Source organism: Stenella coeruleoalba, assembly GCF_951394435.1.
Source record: "Stenella coeruleoalba genome assembly, chromosome: 14".
Lineage (NCBI taxonomy): Eukaryota > Metazoa > Chordata > Mammalia > Artiodactyla > Delphinidae > Stenella > Stenella coeruleoalba.
In genome coordinates this window covers 52,373,060-52,388,575 of record NC_137160.1, presented here as the reverse complement: position 1 = coordinate 52,388,575, position 15,516 = coordinate 52,373,060, and the positions used below count along the sequence as shown (strand labels likewise).

Genomic DNA, 15,516 nt, shown 5'->3' with positions numbered 1-15,516 from the left:
GAACAAAGAGCTTGGTGTCTGTGGCCCTGCGTGTCCTCAGATGTGCTGTGGGAATTCTCTGTCATAGACGAAGGTCAGGTGACATAATGTATGTGAAAGTACCTCACACTGTCATTTTCTATACAAATCCTTGTTGTGATGTATTTGTGTGACATCCCTGTTACCTTACCTACCCCTGAGAACTCAGAGAAAACAAAACAATCCCATGTTATGTGAACTTGCTTTTGGAACAAGAAGGGATGAACAGGTATTTGCCTTCTTCTCCCAACCTTTTTTAGGGGGAACTGCTTTTTCCTCCTTTGGTGGAAAATGGTGTCTTTTTTTCTCCCTTGCCAATTAGATGGTCCACCTCTTTTTTTCTCTAGTCCACCTTCCCTATTTGTATCATTAGATTCTCTGGAAAAAATGAAACTGATCCTCCTTAGCTCTGGCCCCGAGAGCACTTCTCATGGAGACCGCCCGTCCCTGCACGCTGGTGCACGCTGGTGCACGCTGAGGCTGAGCCCTGAGGACAGCAGTGTGCCCGCAGCACCGCTGAAGGGGACAGGAGCGTCAGTGGAGGAGCAGAGAGGAGAGGCCGGGGCGGTGTGGTGCAGGAATTACAGGATAGGGCCCGCAACGCTCGATGGCATCTTTTTGGTCTAATTCTAAACCCCTTCTCCCCCACCTTATATGGTGCTTGTCATATAACAGGTAGTTCATAAATATTCATCACATCAGTGGAAAGAGGAGGAAATAAGAGGGAGGGCATCCCGATCTCAACCCGCACGCGATCTCAACCCACACAGCCTTCCTGCTAGTGACAAAATGGTCCCAGATGACCAGAGGCGTCCTGGATTTCACTTTTATGCCTTTTGTCTTTTTTTTCTTTTAGGTCCTCCTGGCCCCAGGGGTCCGAAAGGTGACAGAGGACAGCAGGGACCCCCGGGTCCCACTGGCAACAAGGGACAGAAAGGAGAGAAGGGGGAGCCTGGCCCTCCCGGCCCGGCCGGTGAGAGGGGCCCGATTGGGCCGGTCGGCCCCCCTGGAGAGCGTGGCGGCAAAGGCTCCAAAGGCCTGCAGGGCCCCAAAGGCTCCCGCGGGTCCCCCGGGAAGCCCGGCCCTCAGGGCCCCAGTGGGGACCCAGGCCCCACCGGCCCACCAGGCAAGGACGGACTCCCGGGCCCCCAGGGCCCCCCCGGCTTCCAGGGACTGCAGGGCACCGTGGGGGAGCCTGGGGTGCCCGGGCCGAGGGGTCTGCCGGGCTTGCCTGGGGTGCCGGGCATGCCGGGTCCCAAGGGCCCCCCCGGTCCCCCGGGCCCATCAGGGGCGGCGGTGCCCCTGGCCCTGCAGAGCGAGCCAACTGCAGCACCCGAGGCCAACGGTAAGTCTGAGCCCCTCGTACCCGGGGATGGGTGCCCCCCCCATGTGCGCCCCCCACACCGCATTTTATTGGCAGTGAAGGCATCGCACAGGGTGGCCTCCGTCCCCGCTGCTCCCACGGCCCCGTGCCAGGCAGTGGTGCTCAGGCACTTGTGTTTCTCTCTAAACAGCACCAGGCCCTCCAGCACTTGTTTATAATTAGCTGAGTCGGGTCCTCGGGGACAAACTGGTTCCAAACATTTCCTTCAGGAAAGTCCGAGGCTGGCCACCCCGGACCCGTCCCTGTCCTCATTTTATGCCCTTCACCTGGGGATGGATGACCCGTGGCTAACGTGCAGATGGAACTTTCTGTTCCTGAAGCCAGATCGTATTTCTTTTTGAGAAGATGTTATGGCGCCTTCTCGTCCTTTGATAGTGAAACCTTTAGTCAAACCCTGAGTGTTGGGTCTGCAACCTTTGACCCACACCCGATTCCACTTGGTTTCCTTCAGTCCAGCTCAGTCATGTTTGTTCCGTGAGCCTAGTTCTAGTTCTGGGCTCTCCCAGCCACTTGTTTACAGGTTCCACGTGATTCCAGACTGACGTTGAACATCTGTGCCTGTGCTGCTTTTTGTTGCTCTGTCTGTTATTTCTGTCATTGTAAAGACGAATCCAGACACAGAGGAACAAAGGCTCAGGGTAGATATTTTCCAGATTACGTAGTTTTAACTACTGTGTATTCTGCAGGCCACTTTCCTGGACTAGTCTTTGCTCCCAGCATGTCCCCAAACGTCAGTCACTGGCTTGGCACATGGACGTGGGGAAGCAGGGCCATAGCTGTGCCTCTTAAACACAGCTGAGGAAAGGCATAGTGCTTTCTGTGTGTGTGTGTGTGTGTGTGTGTGTGTGTGTGTGTGTTTTAATCAATGCTTTTAAACTTTGCCTTCCTAGGCTGCCCGCCTCACTGGAAGAACTTCACAGACAAATGCTACTATTTTTCGGTTGAAAAAGAAATTTTTGAGGATGCAAAACTTTCCTGTGAAGACAAGTCTTCACATCTCATATTCATAAACACAAGAGAGGAACAGGTATGTTTGCAGCATACTTATAGTTGGGGAAAACTGTAATTTAAGGATCGTGACACCTGGAAAGTACGTGCTTACTGAGGATTCAAAGATATCAAGAATTCATAGTCACGTAAACACAGAAGGCTGCCTTACGGAGATTCGGGCTATTTATCCAGTGACAAGAAGCATTCATGGCATGGGAATTAGGTCCTTATGCTTCCACCTGGAAGGCCTTGCTTTATCAAGCCTGGAGGTGTGTGGCTTTTACCGGTGGCCATTGAAAGAGCCGTAAGCCTGGCAGGCCAGCACCAGGCCCCTGTGGAGAGAGAGGCAGAGAGGCCTAAGCACCATAGGGGTGGGGAGGGATGCGAGGGACCAGACGTGTGGCCTTGGCACAGTCAGGAAGAGCAGAGGCGGCCCTGGGGCAGAGCCCTCACATGATAACAATGGTGACCACTCACTAGGCCCCTACTGTGTGCCAGGCACTGTATGAGGCATTATCTCTTATAAACCTCACCACATCCCTAGAGCTTATGTGTAATGTTACCCCCATCTAACAGATAAGAAAACTGAGGCACCGCAAAGTTTAGATGATGAATACATGATGAGACAAGTAAATGCAGAGCTGAGATTGAAACTGAGGTCCAACTAGCAACAATACCAATGCTCTTTCTTTAATGCCACACTATCCCAGTGGCCTCCTTCCTTTTCCTTAAGTGTCTCTGGCAGACATGACCCTACAAACAGATGCTTCTGCAGTAACTGACTGGGAATGAGCATCCATAAGACAGCAGTCAGGTTCCTGGGCTTCAGAACACACACACCTGGGCCTGATCCCAGCTCAGCCACTTGTCATCTGTCTTAGGTTGGTGGTTGTAATGGCTCAAAGACACGTTGTATGTGACACACTGGACGTGGGACCTGGCCCAGAGGAAGTGCTCAATGTTGCTGTGGCTGTTACTGTTATTTGAACATGGGAGGGAGGGGTGGTGGAAGGGGGTGGAGCCTGGTGGAATTCATCGAGTGATCTGGATACTTTAAGGGAGAAACAGCGTCACTTAAATATTGCTTATAAGCTTATAAGAGGAAAAAACGTCAAAGCCCCCAAAACAGTGCAAGACAAGTGCAGTCATGAGAGGACAGCAAAAGCAGTGCACAAATTCTGACAAACATCCTTTTTTTTGTGTTTTTTGAGACAGCTTTATCTTATTCAAATCTCATATGCTTCTCTGTTAAAGTCTGATAAACATCCTCTTATAAAGTGTCCTTCTTTTCTAAACATTGAGGGGAAAGTCCCCCAAACATCTGTTCAAGAAATAGTAATGTACCGTTTCTGATTTATTTTTCAGCAATGGATCAAAAAGCAGATGGTAGGGAGAGAGAACTACTGGATCGGCCTCACAGACTCAGAGCAGGAAAACGAATGGAAGTGGCTGGATGGGACATCTCTAGAGTATAAGTGAGTCTCAGAAACTTCCAGATTGCTGGTCAGGCTCTCACTGGTCTATGTTTTCACCTCTTGCCAGACTGACTTCCTACAGTTTCTTCCTGAACGACCTTGTGTCCTACACGTTCCTCAAACTGAGGCTCCAGGTACCAGCTGCATGTTTATATCCATGTAGGGAAATTATGGTTGAGAATCAATATGCTGTAAAAATAGGGGTTTTCTTTTTTCTTTTCATGGAGTGAATATTTTTTCATTTCTACAAAAACAAACAAAACAACAAACAAAATAAACCACCAGACTCATAAAACCACCCAGGATGGCACTTGTGGCCGAGCGTGCTCTTTAAACGCTGCCGTGAAGGCCAAAGAAGCCCCAGGCTCCCCAGCATGGTCCGGGCTCACCAGCCATGTTTCTGACGAGAGCCGGGCACTCCCTTCAGGATGACGCCATCGACGCCCTGACCCCCTCTGTGCTTCTGGCCAGAGTGTGGGGATGAACTACAGGTTGATGACTGTCCTACACACAGAAAGTTCAAGTACACCACAAATGAAGGTGTTTGTGGGATGACCATGTCCTGCTGGCTTGAAGAGTCTCTCTAAGTCCGATGTGACCTGAGTTCTATAAAGGCAGCAACAGAGAAGAGAAGCACTTCACAGAACCTTCTCGGAGCTCCTAGGGGCACAGACATCTCTCTGAGCCTCATCCGACCCCGGTGTCCACTCCTGCCCTAATCCTACCCCATGGTCTGAAGAGGACTAAATTGTGCCCACTTAAATTTCACCTCTTTATCCTACTCCTGGTTTGCCTCTAATGGATGTGAAAATATGCAACACACACTGTACCAAATGGAGCAGAACTTATAAAAACCCACCTTTCCTTTGCTGGAGACAGAGAAGGCAGGCCCCGCAGAGGTTCAAGCAGGCGTGTGGGCATCTCGGCTTCAGGACCATGTCCCGAGCGTGGAGGAGCCACAGCATCCTTGGCACCGGGAGAGGAGAAAGCGAGGGTGTTTCAGGTCCAAGACAGCATCACGGGCATCGAGGCTGGAGCAGTAGAGGTCAAGGACAGGGAACAGGGGTTAGAGGGGGTGGAGGGGCCAGAGAGAGTTCCTGTGCCTGTCTGTGCATGGGGGTAGACAGACAGGCTTCTTTATACTTTTAAATCCTCCACGTGAAAAGCATGATTAGAGGATATAGGTGGAAACCAGAATAAGGCCCTTTATTTTATTTAAAAAACTTTTACTTAAAAATTGTGGTAAAATATATATAACATAACAATTACCATTTAAACCATTTTTAAGTGTAGATTCCAGTGTCAACTACATCTACATTGTTGTGTAAACTTCACCACCATCCATCTGCAGAATTTTTTCATCTTCCCAAACTGAAACCCTGTCCACGTTAAATAATAACTCTCTATTCCCCCCAGCCTGTAGTACCTACCCTTCTACTTTCTGTCTCTATGAATTTGACTCCTTTAAGTCACTCATGTATGTGGAATCATTCAGTATTTGTCCTTTTGTCACTGGCTTATTTGACTGAGCATCATGTCTTCGTGGTTCATCCATGCTGTAGCACGTGTCAGAATTTCTTTCCTCTTCAAGGCTCACTAATATTCTATTGTATGGATGGACCACAGTTTGTTTATGCATTCATCCATGGATGGACATGTGGGTTGCTTCCAACTTTTGGCTACTGTGAATAATGCTGCTATGAACACAGATGTGTAAATGTGGGAATTCAGTTTTCAGCACAATCCTAGACCTCATTCCATGTGACCCTTATCACCCCCATGGGAGAGGTGGAAATGATCAGCCTAGAATGGACCTGACCCCCGAGGTGGGGTCACATAGCCAGGCACTGGGTCTATGGTCTTACCATTGTGGGGGGTTTGGGGGGAGTGTTTAGAGAAAGACAGTATGTTTATTTTTTATTTTGGCTGTGGGTTGTAGTTGAGGTATGCAGGTTCTCGGGATCTTTCATTGTGGCACGCAGGCTCTTTGTTGTGTGGCGCAGGCTTCTCTCTAGTTGTGGCGTGCGGGTTTCTTTTCTCTCTCTAGTTGTGGTGCGTGGGCTCCAGAACACATGGGCTCCATAGTTGCGGCATGCGGGCTCTCTAGCTGAGGTGTGCGAGCTCAGTAGTTGTGGCGCACAGGCTTAGTTGCCCCGTGGCATGTGGATCTTAGTTCCCTGACCAGGGATCGAACCCGTGTCCCCTGCATTGGCAGGCAGATTGTTTACCACTGGACCACCAGGGAAGTCCCGACAATATATGTTTTTGCTCCTGCAGCCCATCACAAGTGCTGTGCTGGAGCGCACGCTGGAAATTTTGGGTCCATAGCTAGGTTCATCCTACTACAAGGGAGTTCTGGGTGGGGGCTGGCAAAGGCCATTTCTTTTAAAAGAACGACCAAACTTCAAGGTGGAACATTTGAAGATTTTAGGTCTGCTCCAAAGGTGAGCCCCAGACTGCCCCCAGGGCAAATGGATACCTGCCTCCTGGCTCAGCAGACATCCTGTCTGCTCCCTGCGCACCTGTCCTTGTGGAGACGAAGCCACACCACACCCTGGCACTCGGGAATTTGGCCGCCAGCCCGAGGAGGGCATCCAGCACAGCAGATATATGCTTCAGGAGAGTCAAAACAGTTGTGAGAGTTGTCACCTAAAATCGGACCAGTGGTGGGGGGGACTGAAAGACTGAAGGGCTGACTCGTGTTGCCAAGATTTTAGTTGCCCAACTAAGGACATGGGTTTTAAAAATCACCTATCAACGGGGACTTCCCTGGCGGTCCAGTGGTTAAGACTCCACACTTCCAGTGCAGGGGGGCACGGCTTCGATCCCTGGTCAGGGAACTAGGATCCCACATGCTACACAGCACAGGCAAAAAAAAAAAAAATCACCTATCAACAAATCTCAGCACGAAAACAACAAGAATAAAACCAAGAAAAGGCAGTTGGCCATCACACGTACACACAGAGTTGTCCTCATTTTTCTCTTTTCACCACAGACCTGTGAGAACTTCATTCTTGCCCAGCACCAGTCCTCTGACTGGACATTGGGATCCACTGGCCCACAGTCCCATGATAACATTCAGTGAATTATCCTGGAGTGTCCACCATGACCCAGCCTCTGTGCTGGTTTGGAGGATGTTTTCTGGAGTTTGGGGCACAATACGAGCGAGAGTTACTGTTCTTCTACTCATGTAAAAACAGTCTGATTTCCAGGACCCTGTCACAATCAAGAAGACAGACACTCTGACCCTAAATGTGGATACAGTGAAGAGCGGGGCTTCAAAGGAGGTTTGAAAGCTCTCCTCTCAGTAATTAATAGAACAAGTATTGAAGAGATAGAAAAACCAAGAGGGATATAGCAGACACTATCAACTAACTTGACTTCATTGATATTTATGGGACTTTTCACCCAACAACTACAAATACACATTCTTTTCAAGTGCGTATGGTATGTTCACCAAGATCAACTATGGGCTGGGTCATCAAACAAGTCTCCATAAATTTAAAAGCGCTGGAATTATGTAGTGTATGTTCTCTCACCAAAACAAAATTGAATTAGAAATCAATAACAAAAAGATATCTGTAAAATCACCAAATATTTGGAAATTAAAGACACACTTCTAAATAACCCATGGAGCAAAGGAGAAACCACAAAGGAAATTTGCAAATGTTTCAAAGACAAAACATATCAAAATCTGTGAGATGCAGCTAAAACAGTATATAGAGGGGCATTTACAGATTTAAAATGCTTATATTAGAAAAATATTTTAAAGTTGAAAATTAATGATCTAAGCTTCTACTTTATGAGGGTAGAATAAGAAATGCAAATTAATCCCAAAGCAAGCAAAAGGAAGGAAATAATAATGACTGGAAAGCAATGAAATAGAAAACAGACAAACCAGGGAGAAGACCAGTGAAATAAGGAGCATGTCAAAGCTGGTCTTTCTACTCTTGATGGAATAAATGTCAGTGTGTCATTTGGCAAAGGTCATCACTGTCAGTGGAGACTGCCTGGAAGGCACAGGGCAGTCAAACACACATGGGATGGAGACTCTGCCCACTTGCTCAAAGCAGAACTGTAAGGGAGCCTTTGAAGGCCTTTCCTGCCCACCCTGCTTGCAGTTGCCCACCTTAGATCACCAGAGATGTGCTGCGCTTCCTGAGAGTCTCCCAAAACACACTTGAAGCTCCTCTCTTCCTCTTGTCCACTTCTTGGTCCCCTGCACAGGATATCATTTAACGGGAGCATGCTGTCAAGTTACGAGTAACAGCTTTCATCTCTGCACTGCAAAGACAAAACATGGGTTGCCCTTCTGTCCACACAGATGGCTACACGTAATATTATATACTACATTTTTAGAATATAGAACCGTAGAATGGTAAGGACCAGAAGGGAACCTTTGGCGTCATCTACTTCAATACTCACTCGCTCTGGTCATGCCTCATGTTTGTATCAGTGGCACTGGCTTTGGCCACTAGAGAGAAATCTTCCACTGTTCAGACCTCTATAGCGGGAGAAAATTCTACAGCAAAGAAACACTTCTCACTACTAAGATTTTCCTGTTTTGAGGCCAGGCTCTTACCAGCAGAAGTTTCTTGGCCATGAAGGCTCAGTCAGTCTTGTGGTTGATGAGAAATACGAAGTTGTGAGAGTTGGAAGGGGCTGTTCCCAAAATTGAGAGTTTGTGCTCTACCTCCATTAGTATAAACCCAGAATCCTGGGGGTTGTTTCACACCCACTGGCTGAGGTGCTTGCGATGATTCCAGCTCCCTGGAAGAGGGAGTCCCGATGCTTCCATGGTCCCCAGTGTACTCAAAATACAGTGTCCAAGTACATACACACGTTGCTACCCAACCACTTCTGTGACGTGTATGTTATAATGTGGCATTCAAGGATCTGGCGCCCAGGTTTCAGCCATTCTTCTTTCCAGAATCTACCTATGAATGAGGTTTAGGCAACATTTAAGCTGAAATTCTTCTCCAAAATATATACATTCTATTTATATGACACGTTCTGCTCTATTACAAGCATGCAGACTGGGGGGATTTGCCACAAATCATTCCATGTGATTTTAGCTTTTCCAAAGAGATGCTGTGAGACTTAGTCTTTGAGACAAATTCCTCCTGCAGCCTGGCTTCAGGCTACTCCACCGCACATCCACGCTGGTCCCACCTGAGTCACTCCACTCACAGCCACCTTCTACCTTTAGTCCTGAAGGATTGCTTTAAGCACTGCATGTGAAGAATTCCAGTGACCTGGAAAAAAACGAATGGAGGATGGTGATAAAGACCATCTCCTTTCTTATCAAGCAGTTCTCTTTTTGTCTCATCTGTAAATCCCTTTTATCTACTCAAAAGGGCAAGGAAATACAAGGGGAAAATATTAAACAGATCTTCTATCAGAATTCCTATTTATGCAATTTCCCAACTAACTGGGAGATAAAGAATATTAAATGTCCTGTCAGTATGCATCGAGAATCACAATCTCAAATTTGATAAACAAAATTGGAATGGAACCCCCTCGTATAACTACAGAAATGAGCAATGTGTACACCAACAACATCAAACTGCCCAGGCATTGTTGACATTTCCGGGAGGGTCCTTCGAGGTGGAAACACACACACAAAAAAGCTTGCCTGAAAGTTTCCTTCATCTTCATCTCTTTCTGGCATCACTGTGACAGTCTGAGGGTTTTACCTCATTTGTTTCTTGCCTGTGATATAATTTCTGAGAGGGCTGGGACTCTATTCTCCACAGTGCCGTGTTGCCATCAGCTAGCATTATTTATCCCTGGCACATAGCTGGTGCTCTGTGAATATCTGTCGAATGAATGAGTTAACAAATGACTATTTCTGACTTCCACCTGAGTATCGTCCCACATTTACTCTCATCAGTTGATGGTTTCATCTAAATTATCTCTTCATCACTAGATTTATTTAAGTGAGTTCACTTCATTTTATAAAACATGGCAAAATATACAGTTGGCTTGGGGGAGTCCATGCTACCTTGTTACATCCTTTAACTGTAAATTTCAACTCTCCTTTCCCATCGCCCTGATTTTTGCTGGTCTTGTCATCGAAAGAAGTAGGACAACATGGGCTCTGTCCCCAGGTGACCCTGGTAAGAGCCTGGCCTCAGAAAAGGAAAATCTTAGTAGTGAGAAGTGTTTCTTTGCTATAGAACTTTCTCCTGCTATCAGGGTCTGTACAGTGGAAGATTTCTCTCTAGCGGCCAAAGCCGCAGCCACTCTGATACGAACATGAAGCATGGACCAGAGTGAGTTATTATTAGATGATGCTGGTTGGGTAATGAGTCATCGTTTATGGGAAGCACTTCCTGCTGCAGATGTTTTTTCGGACCCTCCGCACGAGGCAAGCTTGTCCTCTTAGGAGGTAACCACAAGCTTCTGTGCAAAGACCTGGTTCTCGGAGAAGACGTAGTCTTTCAAGTTTTGAGTCTTGGAAGCACATCTAATTTATTGCTTGGAAATAGAGTCAGAAACAGCAAACGTTGGCAAAGGGGTGCTTTAAGCAGCAGCATGCAAGTTAAGCCCCAAATGAGCTCATCCTAAAGAAAACTTGTTTTAAAGACTTTAATCTCTCTCCCAAAAAAGGCAGTGAGATGTATTAAGTCATTTTCAGTAAGAATAAATTACTATTTCTTTCTATAGCAATTAACTATCTACAACTTAGCCAGAAAACCATAACCAAGTGTTTATAATTGTAGGTTCTTGTAAGTGTATATCAAGCGTCTTTCACTCTCTCTGCCTGACTCTGACTTGTTAGAGACAAGATATCAGAACGTACGAGGTTCCCTCTGGGTTCATCCAAGAATATGTGTGTGTGTGTGTGTGTGTGTGTGTGTGTGTGTGTGTGTGTGTGTGTGTGTGTGTGTGTGTGTGTGTGTGTGTGTGTGTGTGTGTGCCTCAGAATGCATACACATTCACACACAGATATACACCCACGTGCCCAGCAGTCAGCATTCCAGTGCACGTTAGAAAGCTGTCATTCATCTAACTGTGTTGGAGACAGATTTACTCTCTCAGCAATGTGATGAAGCAGCTCAGTGAGCTGATTGCACTGTGGCAATGATAACAAGCCTGCAGGGAGATGCTGCATAACACAGTGCTCTGCAAAACAGCTGCTTATTCTGAATCCAAGTGTGCACAGCTTTTTAAACAGTGCATTTTCATTCCCAGACAAATGACAGGCCTTGGTTTTGTTTTTTACATTTCTCTGCTGCTCTTGGGTAAAGAAAACTTCTCTGTGACTTTGCAAATAATACTTGATTTCTGTTTTCTTAAAAGAAATTGGAAAGCTGGACAGCCAGATAACTGGAGTCATGGCCATGGGCCTGGAGAAGACTGTGCTGGGCTGATTTATGCTGGGCAGTGGAACGACTTCCAATGTGAGGACATCAATAACTTCATTTGCGAAAAAGACAGGGAGACAGGTAAGCAGCAGAGGGGATTTAAGAGAGAGCCGCTGAGCTTATATCTTATTAAAGGGCAAGAGGTGATGAGTATAAGGGATCTGAATGTAGGCTCGGTAATCGGGTTCCAGTCCTGGTTCTGCCATTTACTAGCTGGGCAAGCTATTAACCTCAGGGAAATAATAATATCTTCTTAATGGGGTTGTTGTGAGGACTTAAATAAGTTAATAAATGTGCCTAATGTAGAGGAAGTACTCAATAAATATTAGACTAAAAGGCCTAGGTCATTACCTTATAATATTGTCAGTCAATTGTTATTTAACATATGGCACCAGTGTTAAGTCTTTTTCATAGAGTTCCAGGCACGGATAATTCAGGTGGCCAAGCATTCAATTCCACATGTATTTATTGAGCATTTACTATGGGCCAGATGCTGTGCTAGATAATGTAGGGATATAGTTTCCCCACCTCCTTATAAGCTCATAAGCCTAAGAGGCATTTGGAGATTCTTTTTTTCATTTCAAAAGGTACTTATGTAAAGCTTCATTAAATACATGACCCTCTTCAGGACATAGCATCTTAGTTTTCTTCATCAGAACTACATTTGAAAGTTTGTGGTGGGGGAAGGAGGAAATGGGGGTGAATGGTAATAGGTATGGGTTTCTTTTAGGGGTGATGAACATGTTCTAAAATATTAGATAGTTCTAAACTCTACAACCTCGTGAATATTATGTAATTCTATCTCATAAAGTCTTTCTTTTGAAAGTTGGTGGGAGACCTTGAAGGGCAGGCACTATCTTTGTGCTCTCCCTCTGCTGTGCTCCACAGCACCAGTATCACCCCAAGGGGAGCTTCTACACACGTCTGATGCCCAGTGTTTTGCAGCTGCCACCCAGGGAACACCCCTGGATCTCCTGGCTCTAGTGGCCAGTGAGCTTGCATTCCTGGGTCCCATGAGACTATAACAAACAAATCATTCTTGGCCAGCTGCTCTCCCCAGGGGACTGTGCAGACAGCAAACTGAATCATACCCCCAGTATTTCTGTGAAAGAGGCCTATTTGCTTGACCTGGAGCTTCAGCAAGAGGGGTAGGCTTCTGGTTTGGCTCATCTAGGGACCTACTGAGGTGCCCTCCAGGGACAAAGGCTGGTGGATGCCATCTTTGTGACCTCCCTCTGCCTCGTGACAGGGTGCAGGTAGCTCCCAGGATGGAGCTTGTACACTTGTCTGGCACCCTGATTTTTGCAACAACTGTGCAGGAGACACTTCTAGGTCACCCAGTTCTGGTGGCCAGTGGGACATACCTTTCAGTCCCATAAGACTATAAATATTTGCATATTTTAAAAGCCGCTGCCTGAAGGTCTAGTTTCTAATCAGCAAGACTCTAGTTGCTGACTGAGATCCTCCCCTTTGGGGCACTGACAAGTCTTGGCACACTCAAATGCTAGGAGCCACTAAAAATAAAAAAGGCTGCTTGAACAATCACAGTGGTTTGAAGGACAAGCAAGAGCTAGGGCAGGACTGAAAGATAAGGTTCATTCCTACAAGATGCCACTCCCTCAAGACTGGGAAAGAGGGTTGTTTTATCTAGTTTGACAACACAGAGAGTCAAGCAAAATGAAGAAAGATACATATGTTCTGAATGAAAGAACAAGATAAAACCTTATAAAAAGTCCTTAATGGAGATAAGTGATGTACCTATTAAAAAGTTCAAAATAATAGTTATAAAGATGCTCACACTGAACTCGGGAGAAGAATAGATGAACACAGTTAGAACTTCAATAAAGAGATAGAAAATATAAGAAAGTACCAAATAGAAGTTACAGAGCTGAAGAATACAATAACTGAACTGGAAAATATATACTAGTAGGGTTCAGTAGCAGACTAGATGAAGCAGAAGAAAGGATCAGTGAGCTCAAAAGCAGGGCAGTGGAACACACCCAGTGGAGAAGCAAAAAGAAAAAAGAATGAAAAAACGTGGAGATAGTTTAAGGTACTTATGAGACAACGTGAGGTGGTCCAACATTCACATTATAGGGGCCCAGAAGGAGAAGAGAGGGGTAAAGGGGCAGAAACTTCTTGAAGAAATAATGGCTGAAAACTTCCCCAACCTTGGGAAGGAAACAGACATCCAAACCCAGGAAACCCAGAGTTCCAAATAGGAGGAACCCAAAGAGACCCACACCAAGACACATTACAATTAAAATGTCAGAAGTTAAAGACAAGGAGAGAATCTTAAAAGCAGCAAGAGAAAAATAACTTGTTACATACAAGGGAACCCCTATGGACTGTCAGCTGATTTTTCAGCAGAAACTTGGCAAGCCAAAAGGGAGTGGAATGGTTTTATTAAAAGTGTTCAAAGAAAAAACCTTGCAGTTAAGAATACTCTACCCAGCAAAGTTATCCTTCAGAATTGAAAGAGAGAGTTTTCCAGACAAGCAAAACCTAAAGGAGTTCACCACCACTAGACCAGCCTTACAAGAAATGTTAAAGAGGCTTCTTTACACTGAAAAGAAAGGGTGCTAATTAAAAACAGGGAAACATATGAAAGTATAAATCTCACTGGTAAAGGTCAAAATATATTTACCTTTACATATATATAGTAAAATTCAGAATACTCTAATGTTGTAAAGGTAGTGGATTAACACTTATAAAGCTAGTATAAAGGTTAAGAGACAAAAGTAATAAAAATAACTATAACTACAATGATTTGTTAAGGGATACACAAGATTAAAAGATATAAATTGTGACATCAAAAACATAAAATGGTGTGGGGGCAGGGAGTAAAAACACAGAGTTTTAGAATGCATTCAAACTTAAGCTGTTATTAAAATAGACTATTATAAATATAAATTGTTATATGTAAGCCTCATGATAACCACAATGCAAAAACCTATAATAGATATATAAAAGATAAATAAAAAGGAATCTAAGCCTACCACTACAGAAAATCATCAAGTCACAAAGGAAGAGAGCAAGAGAAGAAGAAACAGAGGAACTACAAAACAGCCAGAAAACAATTAACAAAATGGCAAGTAATACATATCTTTTAATAATTATTTTAAACATAAATGGACTACATTCTCCAGTCAAAAGACATAGAATGGCTGAATGGATAAAAATACAAGACCCGTCTATATGCTGCCTACAAGAGACTCACTTCAGATGAAGGATACACACAGACTGAAAGTGAAGATGTAAAAAGATATTCCATGCAAACGGAAACACAAAGAAAGATGGGGTAGCTATATTTATATCAGACATAATAGGCTTTAAAACAAAGACTGGAATAAGAGACAAAGAAGGTCATTACATAGTGATAAAGGAATCAATCCAACAAGAGTATATAACATTTGTAAATATTTATGCACCCAACATAGGAGCACCTAAGTAAAAAAAAGCAAATATCGACAGACCTAAAGGGAGAAATAGACAGCAGTACAGTATTAGTACCCCACTTTCATCAGTGAACAGATCATCCAGACCAAAAAATCAATAAGGAAACATTGGCCTTAAATGGCACATTAGATCAGGTGGACCTAACTGATAGAAAAAATCCCATCCAAAAGCAACAGAATACACATTCTTCTCAAGTGTACATGGAACATTCTCCAGAATATATCATGTTAGGCCACAAAAAAAAAGTCTCAATAAATTTAAGAAGATTGATTTCTAGCCTCATACCATTGTGACTGGAAAAGATGCTTGATATGGCTTCAATCACAAGAAGAAAACTGGAAAAATCACAAATATAAGGAGATTAAACAGCATGCTACTGAACAACCAGTGGGTCAAGGAAGAAATCAAAAAGGAAGTAAAAAATATAGTGAGACAAATGAAAATGCAACATACCAAGACTTACGGGATGTAGCAAAGCAGTTCCAGGAGGGAGGTTCATAGCAATACATCCTATATCAAGAAAAAAAGATCTCAGATAACCTAACCTTACCCCTCAAGGAACTAGACAAAGAACAAATGAAGCCCAAAGTTAGTTGAAGGAAGGAAATAAAGATCAGAGTGGAAATAAATGAAATAGAGACTAAAAAGATAATAGAAAAGATTAATGATAGAGCTGGTATTTGAAAGATAAACAAAATCAACAAACTTTTAGCTAGATTTACCAAGAAAAAAATATGGGCTCAAATATATGCAATCAGAAATGAGAGAGGAGACACTGTAACTGGTATCACAGAAATACAAAGATCACTATGAACAATTA

General features: G+C 44.6%; 1 protein-coding gene and 1 long non-coding RNA gene across 3 annotated transcripts in view; one reads left to right on the top strand and one right to left on the bottom strand.

Annotated features, from left to right (window-relative positions):
• COLEC12 (collectin subfamily member 12) overlaps positions 1-15,516 on the top strand; it is a 187,391-nt gene that overhangs the window by 167,017 nt on the left and 4,858 nt on the right. Inside the window, exons 6-9 of the mRNA XM_079943416.1 lie at positions 875-1,363; positions 2,293-2,429; positions 3,758-3,867; positions 11,173-11,318. Of these exons, the coding sequence (XP_079799542.1) occupies positions 875-1,363; positions 2,293-2,429; positions 3,758-3,867; positions 11,173-11,318 (882 nt within the window). The remainder of the gene's footprint in view (positions 1-874; positions 1,364-2,292; positions 2,430-3,757; positions 3,868-11,172; positions 11,319-15,516) is intronic.
• Positions 3,891-15,516, bottom strand: part of LOC307197499 — a 48,323-nt gene continuing 36,697 nt past the window's right edge. The window contains exons 2-5 of one of the 2 annotated variants that reach the window (XR_013831424.1): positions 8,450-9,122; positions 7,997-8,151; positions 4,727-4,898; positions 3,891-4,111 (exon numbers count right to left, since the gene is read on the bottom strand). This is a non-coding gene — a long non-coding RNA (uncharacterized lncRNA). Of the gene's footprint in view, positions 4,899-7,996; positions 8,152-8,449; positions 9,123-15,516 lie in introns of both variants that reach the window. The other variant, XR_013831423.1, reaches the window with a different exon arrangement.